General features: G+C 56.5%; 1 protein-coding gene across 3 annotated transcripts in view; it reads right to left on the bottom strand.

The window, feature by feature from the left end:
• The window catches only part of IPPK (inositol-pentakisphosphate 2-kinase), a 45,262-nt gene extending 31,025 nt beyond the window's left edge, over positions 1-14,237 (bottom strand). For all 3 annotated transcript variants that reach the window (XR_004683559.1, XM_035029263.1, XM_035029264.1), the window contains exons 1-6: positions 14,022-14,237; positions 8,359-8,406; positions 6,691-6,786; positions 4,232-4,298; positions 2,570-2,691; positions 973-1,062 (exon numbers count right to left, since the gene is read on the bottom strand). Coding sequence is in view for 2 of the 3 variants with exons in the window: in XM_035029263.1 (XP_034885154.1) it covers positions 973-1,062; positions 2,570-2,691; positions 4,232-4,298; positions 6,691-6,786; positions 8,359-8,406; positions 14,022-14,102 (504 nt within the window). In the remaining variant the exon portion in view is untranslated. The remainder of the gene's footprint in view (positions 1-972; positions 1,063-2,569; positions 2,692-4,231; positions 4,299-6,690; positions 6,787-8,358; positions 8,407-14,021) is intronic.
• Between the last annotated feature and the right edge of the window lie 4,180 nt (positions 14,238-18,417).

Genomic DNA, 18,417 nt, shown 5'->3' with positions numbered 1-18,417 from the left:
AATGGGAGAACGTATTTGCTAGGCACATATCTGACAAAGGATTAATATCCAAAATATATACAGAACCCCTAAGTCGACAACAACAACAAAATAACCTGATTCAAAAATGGGCAAAGGACTTGAACCAATATAGCTCAAAAGAAAACATGTAAATGGCCGACGAGCCCGTGACAAGACCCGCACCATCACGAACCGTCAGGGACACGCAGATGAAACCCACAGCGAGCTGCCGCTTCATGCCCCCGAGGGTCATAATCACAAAGAGGGACGACAGCAAGTGCCGGCGAGGGTGTGGCTGGATTAGACCCTCATACGTTGCTGGTGGGAATACAAAATGGCGCGAGAGCTGCGGACATAGCTTGACATCTGCTCAAAAAATCAGACACGACTTCTCTAAGACCCAGCAGTTGCACCCCTAGGACTCACCCCCGAGACGGAAAGCAGCAACTCAAACAAGCAGGGGTACACGCACGTTCACGGCAGCACTATTCCCAACGGCCAAAAGGGGGAAACGACCCACATGTGCGTCAAGAGACAAATGATGGACCAGACGTTCCCACTCGACGCGAGAGCGTTCAACCCGCTACGGTGATGCTCAGGGAAGGAGCCAGTCACAAAGGGCCCGCGGGGTCCAGGGCGCCATTGACAGGCAACGTCCAGAAGAGGCAAGTCCACGGGGCGGGTGGCTGCCGGGGGCTGGCCGATGGGGGGCCGGGGAGTGACTGCCGATGGGATCAGGGTTCTCTGTGAGGTGGCGAAATGATTCTGCAACCGGAACGAGGACGAATCCGCCCAAACCCAGGCTTACACACTTTCACCGGGTGAACTGGAGATATGCGAGCCCTATCTGGACGGGCGAACGCGGACTGCTTGTGGAGGAAGACGCAGGAAGAGGTATGCACGCCTTCTCCCACCGGTCGGGCAGCCCCGGGCTCGCACGGAGGGCCCCGCGCGCCTCGGCCGCCGCCTCACCTTGAGGTGCTGGTGCAGGCAGTAGCGACACACCCTGTGCTTCACCTCGTGCGTCACGCCGCTGGACCAAGGGAGGAACCCGCACTTCGGCTGCGAGATAAACAGGGAAGAAAAACGTTTAGGGGCCAATCCCGTACCTTCCAGGACACGAGGCACCAGAGCGCGATAGGCAGGAGACTCGGGAGGTCTGATGTCCCCGAGAGTTGCTCTGACCTGCAGCCCCGCGGGAAGAGACCCCTCCCCCGCCCCAGCACATCCCATCCCTGCCGCTGCAGAAGCCTCCCTGGGGACAACCAGACGTGCCTCCCTCACAGACTAGACAAAGCGAAACACCGAGCAGCTCCGTGCTTCTTCTGTGACACGACGTGGCAGGAAAGCCTCTAGGCGTGCAGGTCTGCCCCAGCCCCCAGCTCGAAGCAGCAGAACCCTCGTTTCCTCGGACACGGAGTGACCAGGAAGGCCCATCTAACAGCGGTCATGCTCACAGAACACCTGCTGCCTTTCTTTTTTTTTCCCTTTCCTTTTCCTCCTTCCTTCCTTCTTTCCTTCTTTCTTTACTTCCTTCCCTCTTTCCTTCTTCCTTCCTTTCTCTTTCATTCATTCAGTTGAGAAAAAGAGAGAGCACGTGCATGCATGAACAGGGACCGAGGGGCAGAGGGAGAGGGAGAATCTTAAGCAGCTCTTATACCCAGCACGGTGCCTGACAAAGGGCTCAATCTCACGACCCCAAGATCATGACCTGAGCTGAAATCAAGAGCTGGACGCTTAACCAACTGAGCCACCCAGGTGCCCCCATCCGCTGCCTTTTAAAACCACAGTGTTGAGGCTCTGAAGACCATGCTGCCTGTCATCCGAGACCCATAATATCCACCCTGTGGTCAGGCAAGCAGGACATCAGTCCACACAGAGCACCCGGGGGTGTGAGTGCTCAGGGTCACAGGGGTGACCCAGAAATCACTGCCACAGAGCTTTGGAGGAAGGAGACAAACAATGGCCTGGGACATTTGGGAGGCGTCTCGAGGGGAAGAGGGCTCAGCGGCGCAGCAGACCCTGGCCCTCCACCGGGGGGACAAACCAGGACTCCAAAAGTAACACAGGCTTCTGGGCCTCTGCGGAGGTCTCTCCTGAGTAGGAAGCAAAGGAACGGAGTGCCACCCATCAGACGGGCACCCCCGGAACTGAGCTCCTGGAGTGTAGTGTCACCAAGCAGCCAAGGGGCACGGCTTGGAAGAAGGTGAGAAGGGGGCCTGGCAAGCAGCACCCTCCGAGGAAAACAGGGAAGACAGAACCCAACTCACTTCCTTCTGCCAGTGGCCATCTGCTGGCTCCACGTCATAGCACGAGGAACAGGCCTAAATTTGAGGGTCTGGCCAGTGGGAGGAACCAGAGCAGCAAGGTGCAGGTGACAGACATGAAGGAACAGGAAGCAAGCTGAATCTATGGGAGTTGGGGGCTGGGAAGGGACCATGAGGCCCAGGACGTGGGAAACCCCAGGAGCTTCTGCTGCCAAGTGCCCTCCAGGTAGAAGACTCACAATTTACAATCTGGACCCTTGTTCCCCTCCCCCCACACCATCTTCCCCTTGACACAAGCTCACCTTGATCTCTACACAAAGAATCGGCCGGTGCTCTGCAAAACGGTAGGTCTGAAGTCTGGCTAAATTGGGAAGGCACAGGGCATAGCCACTGAAAGTGTCCAGGTCCTTGTCACAGCGAGATTCTGAAAGACAGAGCCAAGAAAAGACCTGAGAATCAGCACAGGACAGACAAGATGACCAACGGCAACATGGCGGACTCCTGTGGGGGAAGGCTCAGCCCTGCCCAAGAGAGGCCGTGGCCTCGGGCTCCTGGGAGGCCTCCAAGCCTCAGGGGGTCCTGCCTAAGGAGCGTCCGTGTTTATCTGGGGGCTCTGGTCACACAAGTGCAACACTGTGATTCAGGGCGGGGGTCTGGGCCCTGCAGAACCGGCTCCTCCTCCAGAGGGGCGGCCAGCTGTGTCTGTGTGCCCCAGCCCCAACCCCGGCTGGCACTCCTCCTCCGTGTGGTCACACCTTGTTGCTGGGAGAAGCGAGCAGTGTGCAGACAAGTCCAGTGGAGAAGCCGCCCGGGAGCTCACGCAGGTGTCTCTCAGACGCGCCCCAGAGCCTCTCCCCTGGTCTGGGTGTCATCTGCATCCCTCAGTGCGAGAAAACTTAGCCATGAGGATAACTGGGAGTTCAGGTCCTTCTAGCAAGTCATCAGACCCAGCTCAGTGTGGGGACCCCCAACTGTGTGAGCATTGCCAGAAGTGGAGTGGTCTTGGGGATCACCCCCACCTCTGCGATTCCCTTAGCCCAGAAGCTGAGAGAGGAAGGAGGCAACAGCCTCACCTTCCATCCACAACCGGTTCCTTCGGAGCCCTCAACACCGCTACTTCTTGGAACCAGATGTCGGGCCCAGGACATCTTGTGCGGCTGCACAGGACACAGCCTCTGGGCCCCCGGGGGAATCAGCCTTCCTCCATTCATGTCAGGAGGCCAATTACAAGGCATTATTACAACGAGGGACAGTTCTTATGACTGCCACATCGGATATGTTCGATTGGTAATTATAAAACCAAATGACGATGCAGAGCCCCTAGAACAAGCATCAGTCTGCCCTCGTCTAGCGAGGAACAGCCAAGACCCAGTCCTGGCTGGGACGCATGTGTGGCCTCCTTCCCGCACCAGAGCCCTGCTCCGCGGAGCACCCCAAACCGAGGCTCTGGGGCACAACTGCCCTGCTTGCTTTCTCTTTCCTAATCATAGAAGGACTGGACACCGGCCACCCCCCCCCACTACGGACATCACATCCGGTCTCTGACCAAAAGGAAAAGCTCTCATGTGCCACGAGCAGTGCAGAAAGGCGCGGAGGTGATGGGGAGAAGCGGGCACGTCTGTCCGCTGCCTGCAGGAGGCTGAGCAGCCAGGTGGATTCCGGCTCCTGGGAGAAGGTGCTCAGGGCACCTGGGCCGCCCCAGTCTCCTGGACTCTGGCAGCCGCCCTCCCCGCCCTAAGTCTGCACCACTCCAGCTCCCCTTCGGGCTCAGATGCTCTGTGCAGCGAGGGGAGTATCCGACGCCCAGAATCACGTTCACGCGCTCCGAGCACGTTCTAGCTGAGAATAAGTTTCTGGCAGCAGGATTGCTGAAAACGACATCGACCTAACGTGTGCAGTGTGTCAAACGCTTTCCAAATGGACTATTTAAATCGCCAACAAAATTTGCAAGCTGGAACTCTTACCTGGCCTTTCGGACTGTATCTTTAAACAAAGCTGTTTCACGAAATCTAGAGGCAGCTGAACCACTTCCTGTAAGAACAAGTATGAAATACTCAGTGCGCCGCAGGAGTGTGAACGTGCTTAATGCCACCCAACTGCACACTCGAAAATGGTGAAAATGGCAAAGTTCATGTTATGTGTATTTTACCACGTTAAAAAATTACTTGTATGTGGGTTTAGAAATAAAACCTGCTCTGCTGTTTTGAGAACGCAACCAGATCAAACCAACACAAAGGTTTCTGTGCGTGAAGCAACAGGCCCTCCTCAGAGCGCTGGCTTCCACGGTGAAAGGTGCGCCACCCCGTCGGTCAACGCGCCCATGCCCCGGCTCCCACCCCGTCTGAGGCCGACAGGGCCGGGCTCACCCAGCGCGAGAAGAAAACCCGCCACGACGGGAGCGCAGGGAGCAGCAGACGGGATCCATCGGAGCCACAGGCGACTCAGCTGCTCTCAGCACGGTGTCCGCCAGCCCCCTTGCCTACGTCGGTCACCAAGGTAAAAAGTAGAACTGCATTTCCTTAAACCTTAAATTCCCAATTTTACGATGAGTTCTATTTTAGGCATCCTTAACACTTGGCTACATTTACCAACCCGATTCAGACTCCCGAACCAGCAGGAACCATGCCATCCTGCCTGACAGACGGACAGACGGAGGTCGTCAGCAGGGCAGGCGGTGAGCACCTACCTGCACAAAGTATTAACTTAGGAAGAACTACAGTTAAGACCACAGAATTCCTCTCCCGGAAGTGTAACATGGACGGCGTAGCCACACCAGGTTCCCTGCTGACGCGCACCTGCCCTCGAAGGGATGCAGGACAGCCGCAGAGAAGGACAAAGAGCCACCAGCCTGGGGGACTGGGAGGTGAGCAGCATGTCCTCCAAAGTCTTCCAGAATCTTCCCCCGGAGAACAGCATGCCCTCACTTATCATCACCTCAAGTTCAAACGTGAAGTTAAGGCTGCCCCAGTGGTGTTCACCTCAGGAAGACTGGGTCCACAAAAGCAAGGCAACACTTTTAAAATTCCATCAGTGTCTCAACTGCCGAAATACTGAAGATGCAAGACCTGAAGGCACCAGGGAAACAGCCTCTTCCACGTTTCCTAACCTCCAGCTCTCCCGGAGACAGGCCCAGACTAGTCCCCAAACCCAGCATGACGGGTGTGCCTGTCACTCCGTCCGGGCCTCACGCTCCTGCACGGGCCTGTCCGGGTCTTGTCCCAGGACACAGAGGCGGGAAAGGCTCTCGCCAGGACTCCACCCCCCACCCCGACTGGCGTCAGCAGTCACTGTTTACACACGCTGGTTTTGCCTGAACGTGGCCTTATGCAGGCCAGAGATGTGACGTTCCTGCATTTCAACCATGCCAGGGCCCGCGTCCAAGGAAGAAGAAGCAGGTTGTGTTTCACTTTGGCAGTGTCTTCATGCAGAGGACATGTGTCAGTGGGGTGGATATTCCCAGGACGTGACCTTGTGAGCCCACCTCATTTGCCCAGAGCCCCATCCACTGTGGACAAACAGAACCCAACCTGGAGCCAGAGTGCACTCTGGGCCCTGGGGGTACATCCGGATGCTGTTCCTACCTGCCAGATCACTGTTGGCTGGGACCCTGAGCTCCCCACTGCCCTATGGACCCCTCCTGGGAGAAAGGTCTAGAGCATCCCCCAAGTGCTGCGAACAGAGAAATGCCCTCTCCTCAAGGAGAAAGCTGGCATTCAGCACGGCTGCATTCGTTCAGACACCATCAGGCTGGTCAGAGACGTGGGGCTCCCACAGCCATGGGTTTCTGGCCTTCACAACTCACCTGGACAGCTGGGGACCTTACCCAGGGCAGCCCTGGGCACTCTCACCCCTGTGTAGCCCCACATCGCCCAGGGCTGACCTACGAGGCCAGCAGGATGCCGTGGAAAGGACAGACACGACTCCAGGACAGGTCATCTCTCAGACCACGAGCTGGGGCAGCCAGGGCCAGGTCGTACAGACACTCAGAGCCCTGTGGTGAGCCCACGTCGGGAGGTGCCAAGGCCCCCCAGCCAGCACCACCCTGCCAGCTCCACGGCGGGCCCACCCTGGAAGAGGGTCCATAGCCCCAGTGGACCCCTAGCAGCAGAGGGCTCAGTGATGCCGTCCGAATCTGCCCTGAGAGCCTCACCAAGCCGGAGCCCCCCCAGTGACGGCAGGGTGCCGGGGGCCAGGGGTCCTGGCATATGCGGATCTCAGGTGGTCTCTCTGAACCTCACGTTTCTTGGCTAGAAAACGGGAATTGGACTACCTGCTCCGTGCCTCCCACGCAGCCCCGGGAGAGAAGCACTTGGAACACAAGGGTTGTCAGGAAGCACAAAGGTCCAAACTATAGTCCAGAAGCTGGTAAGACTGACATGGAACGTGCCTGTGAATTCAGACTGTGTAAATCAAAGTCACTCACCCCACAATGGACATAGTTCTCCCCCAAAAACTCTTTCATGACATTTTTGCTGAAGTCCACTATGTTCTGTAGGTGCTGAAATATTTCTTCTGAGGTCTGTAAAAGAGAAGCGCAAGGAGGCCTCAATGACCAGGGGAGCGGGGCTGCCATGTCGCGGCCGCACGCGCACCAGGCACCCAGGCCTCGGGGGAAGGGAGCCTCCCCACGGAGACCGCCAGACCCACCGGAGCTCGCCTCCCGCAGGCCCCGCCCTCCTCCCACCCAGGACACCCCCCTAACCAATGCCACTTTGAAAATCTCTCCTAGCCAAAAATCAGCAGGTATTTGGATTTGGGTCCTCAGCATCCAAATGGAGACTATTTCTTCCCCAGTTGGAGGCTCTTAACCCACAGGCTGTGAGATTTGGGGAAGGAAGGAGATCAGCCCTGAGTCCCTCACTCTGGCCCAGGGTGGCAAGTCCAAGGGTGCACGGCAGGGCCCTCAGGGGCCAGCAGGTCATGGGCTCTCGGAGGATCCCGGCCTGAGCTGCCACCCACGCCCCACAGGACACGCAGACCCCAGCCTGCGTGGGAGCAAAGCCCGAGAGAACACCCATAGCACTCCCAGGGGCACCTACAGCTGTCACCACAGAGCTCCTGACAAAAAGCTCTTCTTGTCAACAGAACTACCCTATGCAACTCCTCACTATGACCGGTGTCAAGCCATACCGTTCGTAAAATAAAGACAAACTGTTGCCTAGGAAGACGCTGCCCCACATCCAGAGAACGTGACCTTTCCAGGCGCTGCAGACTGCTGGGGGGAATGGATGGTACAAGCCGCCTGGAGAAGGATCCAGCTTCCACTCGGATCCACCTGACCCCACAGGAACACAACACCCGAACGCCTCTCGCGGCAGCTGAGACAGGAAACGGCCCCCCGCCCAGGGCTACGTTCCTCCACACTGACCACACCGTCCCTAGGCCCCCCAGCTTTCTACCTCGGTCCCCTCAACTCCTTCTGTGAGGCCCTTCATTTCCACAGCCGTCCACCTCACCTGCCCCCTGGCGAGGTCTCTCAACCCAGATGAGCGCTGACTCCTGTTTCCCACACCAGTGGGGGACCCAACTTCCACCCACCCCTCACCCCCCACCTACTGTGGGGTGGGACCCGTGGCCCCTGCCTGCTCTTTTTAATCACCCCCAGACGAACACCACAGCCGCTTCCCACCTGGAGGGAGACAGACACCGCTACTGGGGGGCAGCTCGCTGAGCATGTGCATGGTGCTCTGCTTGGGTGACTCAGCGAACAGAACCCTGTGCTCCACCCACACGGCCTGCTGGGACTTGAACCACCGTCGGCCAGAGCACCAACTCCACCAGCGCAGCTAAGGTCCCACAGATGCGGAAACCGAGCCAGCAGGGTGGCAAAGCTGAGCCCTGGCCCTGGCCGTCCAGGCCACAAGCAGGGCTCTCTGCCCGCTCCTGGCCAGACCATCCCAGGGGACCCAAAGTGACTCGGGCAGGTCAAAACGCTGGCCCTGCAGGAACTACGGACACCCCACTTTCTGCGCCCAGTGCTGTGTCACATTTAAATTTCTACAATTAGCACTAATACTTGTGCATTAGAAAAAAATCAAACTTTTCTCAAATAATTGTTTTAATGACGGGGTGGCAAACCCACCAATCTTACCTTCTTCCTGCTTGGAGGGAACTTCAGGAAACGCAGCACCACACAGCGCTATTGGGAAGTAAAACAAAGCCTGGTCAGTGCCTGCTCCGAGCCCGGAGACAAGGGGGTGGCTGTGGGGAGGGGGACCAGGCCTGGGCCCCGGGGCAACCAGAAAACCGGATACCTCTGGCTCAGCCAGCTCATTCCCAGGACCGATCTTACAGAAATAACTACAGTGCACAGGAGATTGCAGCTACTGCAGAAAGGAGTGTGGTTCGTAATTCCAAGTAAAATGGAAACAACCCAAGGGGCCAACAACAGTGCCATGGCTAAACACGGCAGGACGCTGTCCACACTGCGGAGCGCTGGAAACGAAGACCGACGTTCACAGATGTGGGGGTGCAGTCACCACCCACTGGTGAGTGAGGAAGGGCACAAACGGGGCTTTAAACACACTCGTGCACGTGTGTATGGGTACAACTCCATTCATGTCAAGTTCAAAAGCCAGTAAGAGCAAGACCTAGCGACTACCCCACAGGTGGGTGGGACTGTCTCTGAGGAACATTCTGGAAGGGGCTGGTCACAGGATTACAGGTCCATGCGCTCTGTGATAATCAAGCTACATACACACTCACGATCCAGGCACATTTCTGTAGGTTTGTTACACTTCATTTTTAAAAGTTCATAAAATAGGGCGCCTGGGTGGCTCAGCTGGTTAAGCGACTGCCTTCGGCTCAGGTCATGATCCTGGAGTCCCGGGATCGAGTCCCACGTCGGGCTCCCTGCTCAGTGGGGAGTCTGCTCCTCCCTCTGACCCTCCCCCCTCTCGTGCTCTCCCTCTCATTCTCTCTCAACTAGATAAATAAAAAAATAAAAGTTCATAAAATAAAACGTTTTGAAGTATGTGCGCACTCGGTTTGTTTAAAATAGTCTGAAAGGACTCAACACCGGTGACAGTGTCTCCATGGAGCAACAAATGGGACAACTTCTTAAAGTCCGTCCAGCACAAAATGCCGGGAAAGTGGAGAAAGGGACAGGCTTGGGGAGGCCCTGCAGCCTGACGCAGGGCAGCTCTGCAGGCGACTGAGGCGGGGCCCCACCTTCACGCCCTTGAGGACACGGAGAGAATCTAGGATTTTTCACAAGCTGAAAAAGTCAACGAATGGAGGCATGACACACACACACATTAAACCATCTCAAAGCCCACAGTGAAGGACACAACTTGTCACTTATAAAAGGAACACAAGTATTCGCTGCTCCGAAAGTCCCGGGCGAGGGGGAGGTGGGGCGGTTGGCACAGTGTGCCAAGCGACCTGGGAGATGTGCCTACGACCCACTGAGAACCCACCTCTGCACAGCCAGCCCTAACGGCGCAGCCACACGAGTATCTGGCCACGTGGCATGGGGACTCCCTCTGCCCAGGGGCTCTGCAGCCTTGAGCACGAGGGCAAAGGATTTTCTACACGTTGATGCTGTGAGGTTGAATGAAAAAGCAGAAAACAAAAACGGACAGGTAGGATTCCCAAGTACCCAATAAAAGCATAAAATGGAAGCAAGTACACCAAAGTTACGACAAAAATTATTTTCGTGGTGGGAAAATATTAGGTGCTTTTCACTTCCTTCCCTCCGAGATTCTGTATTTTCCGGGCAGTAATTAGGATCGGATAAGAACGAAAGACCACAAAGAACAACATGCTCAGAGAGAGCGCCGTCCGCGAGAAGCCCGAGGGAGGGGGGCATCAAGGCTCCAGGGCCGCCTGTGCCCCGGCCACCAGCAGGTGTGCATCTCAGGCCCAGGACACGCTGGGAAGACCGCAAGGCAGCGGGGACCAGGCAACTTCCCAGGGAAAGGGAGAGAAATACAACAGAAAGAACCACCCCCCGGGGCGCTGCCCCCGGTGCCCGGCCCTGCTGCTCGTGAGGCCCGGCCACAGCCCAGTCCGTCAGAACACCAGTGACAGAACCCCAGCCCACAGTGCGGTGAGGGGATGAGGGCCAGGACAGCTGCTGGGCTGACAGCCCCACACAGGGCAGACGGCAGCAAGCCATGTCACAGAGGGTAGTCAGGACGTCGCAGGGAGGCCGGACAGGAGGGGCACTTGGGGACAGCAGGGCCCTACAGTGGGCAGGACATTTTCCTTCCCAGGCTCCGGCTGCCTGGTCTGTACCCACAGCTGCCACAGGACTGACGCGGTCACAGATTCGAGCAGGGAGGCGGCGGGGGGCAGGACAATGGAGGTGTAAGCCCGGCTGACATTTGGGGGCCGGACACCTGGGGGCTGGGGCAGAAGGGGCACCTGGGTGGTCCCTGAAGGGGTGGAAAATCCGACAGCCAGAAGAGAAGCGGAAGGATCTGAAAGACAAACCCCACCTGCATGGAACACACAGTGTGGCTGTCCTGGAGAAGCACGAGCAGGTCCACACACACACAGCGAGGCGGGGGAGCCCATGCTGCAATCTGGTCCTTCTGCAGGAGACACAGAAACCTTGCACACCTTCCTGGTCAACAGGGCAACTGCCATCCGGACTGAGGAAGCAGCGCAGGGTGGGCGGGGAAGCCACCAAGCCACAGCAGGAGACCAGGCCCAGACGGGCAGAGCCCGCACACCAGGGAGGCCGAGCTCAGCTCACCAAGGTCAGGGCTGGAAATAACAAATCCTAACATGTGGCTACAGGTGATCCTGGGAACAATTACAGGCAGGGCCACGGGCAGAGCTCTCTGAGGAGGGCTCCCCAAGAAAGAAGTCACATCAGCTGTACCAACCTGAATAAGCTGGTTGGTTGAAAATTCCAAATAGAGAATGAGCTACTTCTTAAAAAAAAAAAATACCAGAGGCAACAAAAAGCTAAGATTCTTTGAACTAGATTCAGCAGAAAATTAAACAACAACAAAAAAAAAGCCCAGAACAGAACAACCCTCATCTGTTTGCAACATCTCCATTACGTATGATCTACAACCCAGGATCTTGAACCCAAGACGAGAAGAGGAGTCCGACGGCCCCTGACTGCTTGAACCTCGCATCTTCAGGACCCAGACCAACACCCAGGGCATCCAAACAATCACAGAGGTAAATGATCCGACACCCCCTCAGAATCTTAGAAAGGCTGTAAAACCGGAGAGGGCAGAAACGAGCTGCTTCCCTCACGCTTTTGCAGAAGATCCTTGTTGGCAGGATTCATGTTTACCTGTCGACAGGGAGCAAAGCATCCCTGGAGCTGAGTGTGACAACCTCCAGTGAGGGGAGCTGGATGGAGGGCAGCTCACTCCCACCACTGGGGACACTTCAGAGATGGAGTGACAAGCCAGACTCGCAACCTTCCCAGGACAGGGCAGAGTCAAAGCCACTGAGACGAGAAGGTGAGGAGGGTGAGTGCAGACGGAGAAGCAGAGAGAGCGAGCCCACACGGCAGCAAGCTGAGGGCAGCCACAGCTTGACCACAGCTCAATGTGAGCACAAGTGTGACTGGCTGCTAGAAGACCCACACAGCATCCTTGGGCTACAGCAGAGGTGGGCCGTGCATGCCCACCGGGGAGATGCCCTTGCCCAGGACCCCTCCATGGGGTGGGTGCCTGGAGTTCCACCGGGTACGGTGCTGGGCAGGCCCACAGCCTCCGAGCAGCACAAAGGGTCAGCGCCGGACCCAGGGGTGCTGAGCGCCAGGCCCAGGGCCGCCGTGGCATGGAGGAGCCACCGGAAGTGGACGGCACCCTGTCAGGAACTGGCCTACCCTCAGGTCTCACACTGCCCAGCCCTCCCGAGCCCGCACTCAGCTCCTTCACACCCAGGCCCCACAGTCTACAAGTCTTGCACTCCTCAAAGCCTCCCAACCTGCCAGCCCGGATGGCGGTCTGTCACCCCATGTTCCTTCAGTGCAGACCCTTGGTCTCGGGACTGGCATGCCAGCACCCAGGTGCTCATGCTGGAGAGAAGATGGCCTTCTCTGAAAGTTGAGTGGGGAGGTGACAGTCTCCCGACCTGCAGAACCCCAGCAAAGCTGCCCTTTCCCCTGGACTGAATGAGGAGAGCGTGGGGAGCAGGAGCCCTTGTTCACTCTCCCCTGCACATGCACCCTGTCCTCGGGCACAGCAGGGCCCTGAAACGCTGTCTCCTGGGCTCTACCCTCCTTCCCATGCCTCAAGGCCCAGGCGAAGCACAAAGGCCTCTCTACATTCAAGAGACACGGTCAGAAACTTCACTTGGTGGGAACGTTTCCCCACAAGACTACTTGCAACAAGGAGCTAACAACCACCACGCAGGAATGAGAGTAGCCTTACGTGACATTAAGATACACCACCCATCATACTAAGGAACTGGAACATGAGCATGTCTTCTGTGAAAGGGTTCAGGGGTCACCACAATAACCCAACAATCAAAGGGACCCAGGCTGGAATATCCCGTGCTCCGCCCCACCCTCAAACACCATGGGGGCCCAGCAGACGACGCAAAGAACGGTTTTAGGTTAAGCCTTGCCCATCATTCATCTAAAGATCTTGACCGAAGCCCGCCATCTCAGTTCAGCTTCCTGACTGTGCAAATGGGTAACAAAATGCAAAGGCAGATCACAGGGGCCACCTGGGCGACTGCAGCTTCCCCTACAGCCAGCGCAGAAACCACAGAGCAGGCCACCACCCGGTAGGAGCTGTTGGACCAGGTCAGGGCGCTCACCGGAGTCCACAGAGGATGACAGTGTTCGCCTGCCCAGCACCTGCTCACCTCATCCTTCTAGCAAGTCCACAGTGGGGATTCTGTTCTAGTTCCACTTTGCAAACGCAGAAACTGCGCGTGGGCCAGGCAGTGGTAGAACTGGGTCGGCGCCCAGCTGTGTGACTCCCACTCCCCAGCTCTTAACCCCTTGGTGACACCCAGGGCTCCTCCCCTGCCCACCGCATTCCAGCGTGGTTGGATCAGCAAAACGTCAGAGGCTTGGGGCTTCACACAAATCCACAAGCTCCTCTTCCTGGGTTCACTCCCTTGCGCGTCCTTGCTGCACTTTCTGAAACTCCGGCCCCTCCCTGAATTAAGGAAGAGAAGCCTTTAAATTCTAAAAGATTTTGAAGAACCCCTGGGCAAGGCTCCATTATGAACAGCAGCTGCAGGAGCAGCAGTTCCGGGCGTCTCGGAGGATACACTCCCTTGGCGCCCGCCCGCCGGGAGGTAACAGCATCCCGGGCGCTTCGCGGCTCCCTCCAGAGCTGGGCGGACCCCCATGCGGGCGCCGGCTACCCGCGGGGCGGCCTCTCGGCGCAGCCTCCGCCCCACCGCGGCTGGGCAGTCGGAGACGGCACCGCGTGCGGCCGGGGCGGGGTGGCGGTGCTGGGGGGACGCGGCCCTGACCTGGGGGAGGGGTGACACTAGGCGAGGGGAAGCACCGACCTGGGGGGAGGGGTGGCACTGGGGGGACGAGGAATTGACCCGAGGATGGGGGGATCGGGGGACGCGGAACTACCGGGATGGGGGAGGGGTGCGGGAGAACCGACCCGCGGGGCGAGGGGTGCCAGCGGGCCGCGGAACCGACCCTTGGGGCGGGAGAGCGTTGTTGGGGCACTCGGAACCCCCCGGCGCGGGGCAAGGGGTGCCCGCGGGCCGCGGAACCGACTGTGGGAGGGAGTGTGCTGGGGGAATCGCGGAACCCCCCGGGGGCAGGGCGAGGGCCCCGGACCGCGCCAACCTTCCTCCGCTCACCTGCGCGTGGGCCACCACCAGGCTCTTGTTGCCTTCGCCGTGGTACCCCCATTCATTCTCGTCCATCTTCCCCTCGTCCATCCCCCGGTGCGGCCCTGGCGCGTCTCGCGGCCGCGAGCTGGAGGCCGCCGGTCCGCCCGGGCACCAGCCGCCGCCGTCGGGGGAGGAGCGCCTGTCAGCCACGGCCGCCACTCGACCCCGCCGCCCCGACTCCCAGGCTCCGGCCGCCGGAAGCCACGCCCCCGGTGGCTGCCATGGCCGAACCGGGCAACTTCCGGGCTTGCGCCCGCTTCTCCTCCCTTGGCCGCTGCGGCGGATGGGCGGGAGGCCATCTTGGGTGCTGGCACGGTGACTCACTTCCGGAGCGCGGATTTGAGGACCGGAAAGGAGGTTTCCGGGCCGGGCGCCGGAAGTGAGGCGAGCGGGAGGAGCCGGCGGCTGCTCGGCGCCCAGGACCGGCCCGGCGGGGGACAGAGATCCGGCGGGCGGGGAGGTGGGAAGGGGGCGACCGGGCGGGCCCGCAGGTCGGGGAAGGGGTACCCAGGCAGGCCGGGGGCGACGGCGGTCCGCGGAGGGGGTGGCCCGTGGATGTCGGAGCGCTCAGGCGTGGAGGCCCCGCGAGGCACTCGCGTCTCCGAGCCCGGCTTCCTTTTCTGCCAGGTGGGATGTGACTCGTCTGATACGCGGTCGTTCAAACCACCCTGTGCGCGTTGCCTGGCGCAGAGCCACCCCAGCAGCACGTGAGGTGGACGCGTCGTCCTCCGCACCTCACGGCCGTGGAAGCGTGGCTCCGGGGAGCAGGCTTCATGGCGCGCGGAGCACGAGGCTCGGGGTGGGGGCGAGCCCCCCCTCCCGGCACCGGCGATGCCGCTCTGGAGATGCGGTCGCGGTCCAGTTGGCCCAGCGGCCCCCAAACTCCCAGGCTCAAGACACTTCATGCCCTAAAACCGATGAGGGCCTCAGAAAGCTTTTGCTAATGTGGGCTGTATGCGTCGAGGTTTACCGAAATTTAAGAGTAACACTAAAAAATAAACGTTACGCTCTCGGGGCGCCTGGGTGGCTCAGCGGGCTGAACGTCCAGCTCTGACTTCCGCCGGGCTCACGATGTCCGCGTGGAACTGAGCACCCCTCGGGCTCTGCGCGTGTCGGGAGCCTGCTTTTCTCCCTCTCCCCATCGCCCAGCTCCCGCGCATGCTCATGAACTCTCACTCTCTCAAACGGAAAGATCTGTAAAATAAATGTTACACTTTTAGGAACGTATTTCCCAAAAATGCAGAGAAGAGCGGTAATTGTTTTACATTTCTGCAAATCTCCTCCAAGTTTGGGTTCATAGGAGATAGCTGGATTCTCACGTCTGCTTCTGCATCAAGCTGTTGCAATATACTGCTGTGAAGTATTTGAAGAAAACCAAGCTTCGGATCTACGGTTCAATACAGGAAGAGCTACAGACCCAACTTTGAGAACAGCTTAGAGCACCACTAGGCACCTGTCAAGCCCTCAGGAATAGTGGTGAAATGAAGCCAGTGAGTCAGGAAAACAAGCTGACAGCGTTGAGGATTGGCCCAGGTAGAAGGCTCCTTGGGGGCCCTCCCCAGGGATGGTTGAAAATGGGGAAAGGTTGAAACGGCCCACTCATAGGAGGTAAGTAGTCCCCAAGGGGAAGGAGACGCTCACCCACAGAAGGCCTGGCACCCTCACAAGGCCAGGGGACCCTAAACATGTCTGAGGTTGAGTTTCTCAGCATCTGTGAACAGAGAATTAGCATCATATTAAGACATTTCCTTAAGCCTCTGGTGCTGAAAATATTCTTATTTGGGTTTTGTTTTCTTGTTTTTTTTCAAGGAGCATTTTCATCACACTGTTTAGAAGTACTAGCATATGGTGATGATTAAAAGATTACATTTGGGTTTCGTGATTGTTTTTAAATTCTCCACAGATGTACCTGGCGGACCATGCCCACCCCACTCCCACCCCATCCCCAACTTGGTACGGCACTGACTACAGGCAGAGACAGGTGCTTTGAAGGCATATGGTACCAACATGGAGGAGAGTGGTTCTATCTGCAGAGGCCGGAGGAAAAGATAGAAAAGACATGAGCATTAGGAGAAGCACCTCTTCCTCTATTCAGCCCATGTGGTCTGACTTAAATTAACTTCATTCCTAGTCTCAAGGCTGGCTTGTGACCTCAGCCTGTGTGCAGTCAAGAACTCTATTCTCAAGGCATTACCTCAACCCAGGGATTGGTTCAGAGGGGTGCAGAGATGATCCAGGTTTATCCAGTGAAGCTCACCCCTTTGGCTTGTGTTGAAGTGACCATGGGGAGAGTCACCCTCAGCTGGGTGACTAAGAAGCCGGGAGATCTAGACATCTTTGATGGCAGCAAACAGCTGGGAAGTGGTGAGGATAGGAACACCGGGTGAGCCCAAGGATCGAGTCCTACTAGGTTGCTTTTAGGTTTCTGATGCAGCAAATTCCATCTTTTGCTAAAATAATTTGAGTTGAGTTCCTTTCACTCACAACCTGAGGAGTCCAAGCTAATAACTGGGTCCACTGGGACGGACCAGTCACCTCAGGTAGTGATGAAGCCAAGACCAAAAGGCCAAGGTTAGCAGGGATTCCTGCACAAAGCCCATGTCACTAGGTCCCAGCTGCACTGCCACCATGGTTAATCAGGGCCTTCTTTTGTGCTTAAGAAAGAAGAAAGGGGAGAAGGGAGGAAGGAAGAAAGATGAGGTGGGAAACTCACCTTCCAGCCACACTGAGCAGCCATCCAGAAACAAGGTGGCAGAACACTGGGAATAGGGGCCAGCGATGAGTACTTCCTGTTGCTGTTGTCACGTGTGTCTGAGGTCCTCACTGCAGTTAATGTTTGAAGGACGCGTGCAGTAACTTGCAACACCTACTGTGACGTGACCCGGTAAGAAGGCACTTCGCCCCTGGTATTTCCCTCCAAAACCTATAACCCCCATCTAATCATGAGAAAAACATCAAACAGACCCAAACTGAGGGACATTCTGCAGAATCTCAGACCAGGATTCCTCAAACTGTCTGGGACACGGAGACGTGGACAGACCAGAGGAGCCTAAGGAGACAAGACCCTAAATGCACTGTTTAGAAGTGCATGTGGGACCTGAAAAGGATATTGGTGGGAAAAAAGGTAAACTCCAAATAAAATTTGAAATTTAGCTGGTAGTAATGGACCAATGTTAATTTCTTCATTCTGGGAAACAAACCATAGTTAGGTACATTAACGTGGTGGGAAGCTGGGGGGCATATGGCACTCTCTCACACTGTATAAATCCAAAAGAAAGAGTTTATTTACAAAAAAGGAATTCATTTTTCAGCTTCTTTCATAATTACATAATTAAGTATTTTAAAATATATATCAAACCGGCAAAATAAGAGCCATCTTTACAACGTCTGCCCTGGGTGATGGGGAAGGGACAGACGGGACACACACTGTTGGGGGAGAGGGATCTGAATTGTTGGAGCTCCATTTGGCCACATCAGTAAAAGTAGTTGCTGCCAATCCTCTTAGACCCATCATTTCCATGCCTACAAATGGCCCTACAAAACCCTCAAATATACACAGGGTATTTGTACAAGCAGCAGTGCTGGACAGGACTAGTTCCCGACGTGGCACCGTGGGACAGCCTCAGGCTGCACTGACCCACCCCAGCATGAGACCTGGAGCGGCGGTCTGCAACCATGTTCTAACAAGTTTCCCGGGTGACACTCAAGCACTGAATTATGGCATACTTGAAAATCACACAGCCCGTCTGGGAGGAGGAGGGAGGGAGAAACAAGGGAAGTAATGTCACTTTCCTCATATATTGTTGATTCAGAGAATGTGTTCATGAAACACTTCTACAATAAAAATTTAAGATTTTATTTTTTTATTATTTATTTGAGAGAGAACAAGCAGAGGGAAGAGGCAGAAGCAGAAGCAGACTCCCCGCTGAGCAGGGAGCCTGATGTGGGACTCAATCGCAGGACCCTGGGATCAAGACCTGAGCTGAAGGCAGACGCTTAACCAACTGAGCCACCCAGGCGCCCTTTTTTTTTTTTTTAAGATTTTAATTTTTTATTATTTACAATAAAAATTTTAATGAATACATTCTCAATATTTATTTTTTTTAACTGATGTAGATCCCTCACCTTCTATGCCTGTATGTTGTTAAATACAGGGATAAATGTTTGTGTTTGAATAGAAAAGAACACAAAAAATATATATGCCTTATTGTGCACTGAGGTTTTCTTTGGGGATCAGACCATGATGAGGTGCCTTGCGTTTTTCTGTAACATTTGAATTTGGCATAAAAGACATGAGTTACCTTCGTAATTGGGGCGGGGGGGCGGGGAAGTCCTGCATGAGGTGGCCTTGGATGCTCAGGTA

The sequence above is a fragment of the Mirounga leonina genome, unplaced genomic scaffold (assembly GCF_011800145.1).
Source record: "Mirounga leonina isolate KUSES-001 unplaced genomic scaffold, KU_Mleo_1.0 Mir_224, whole genome shotgun sequence".
In the NCBI taxonomy this organism is placed as follows: domain Eukaryota; kingdom Metazoa; phylum Chordata; class Mammalia; order Carnivora; family Phocidae; genus Mirounga; species Mirounga leonina.
This window is presented reverse-complemented; position numbering and strand designations above follow the sequence as displayed.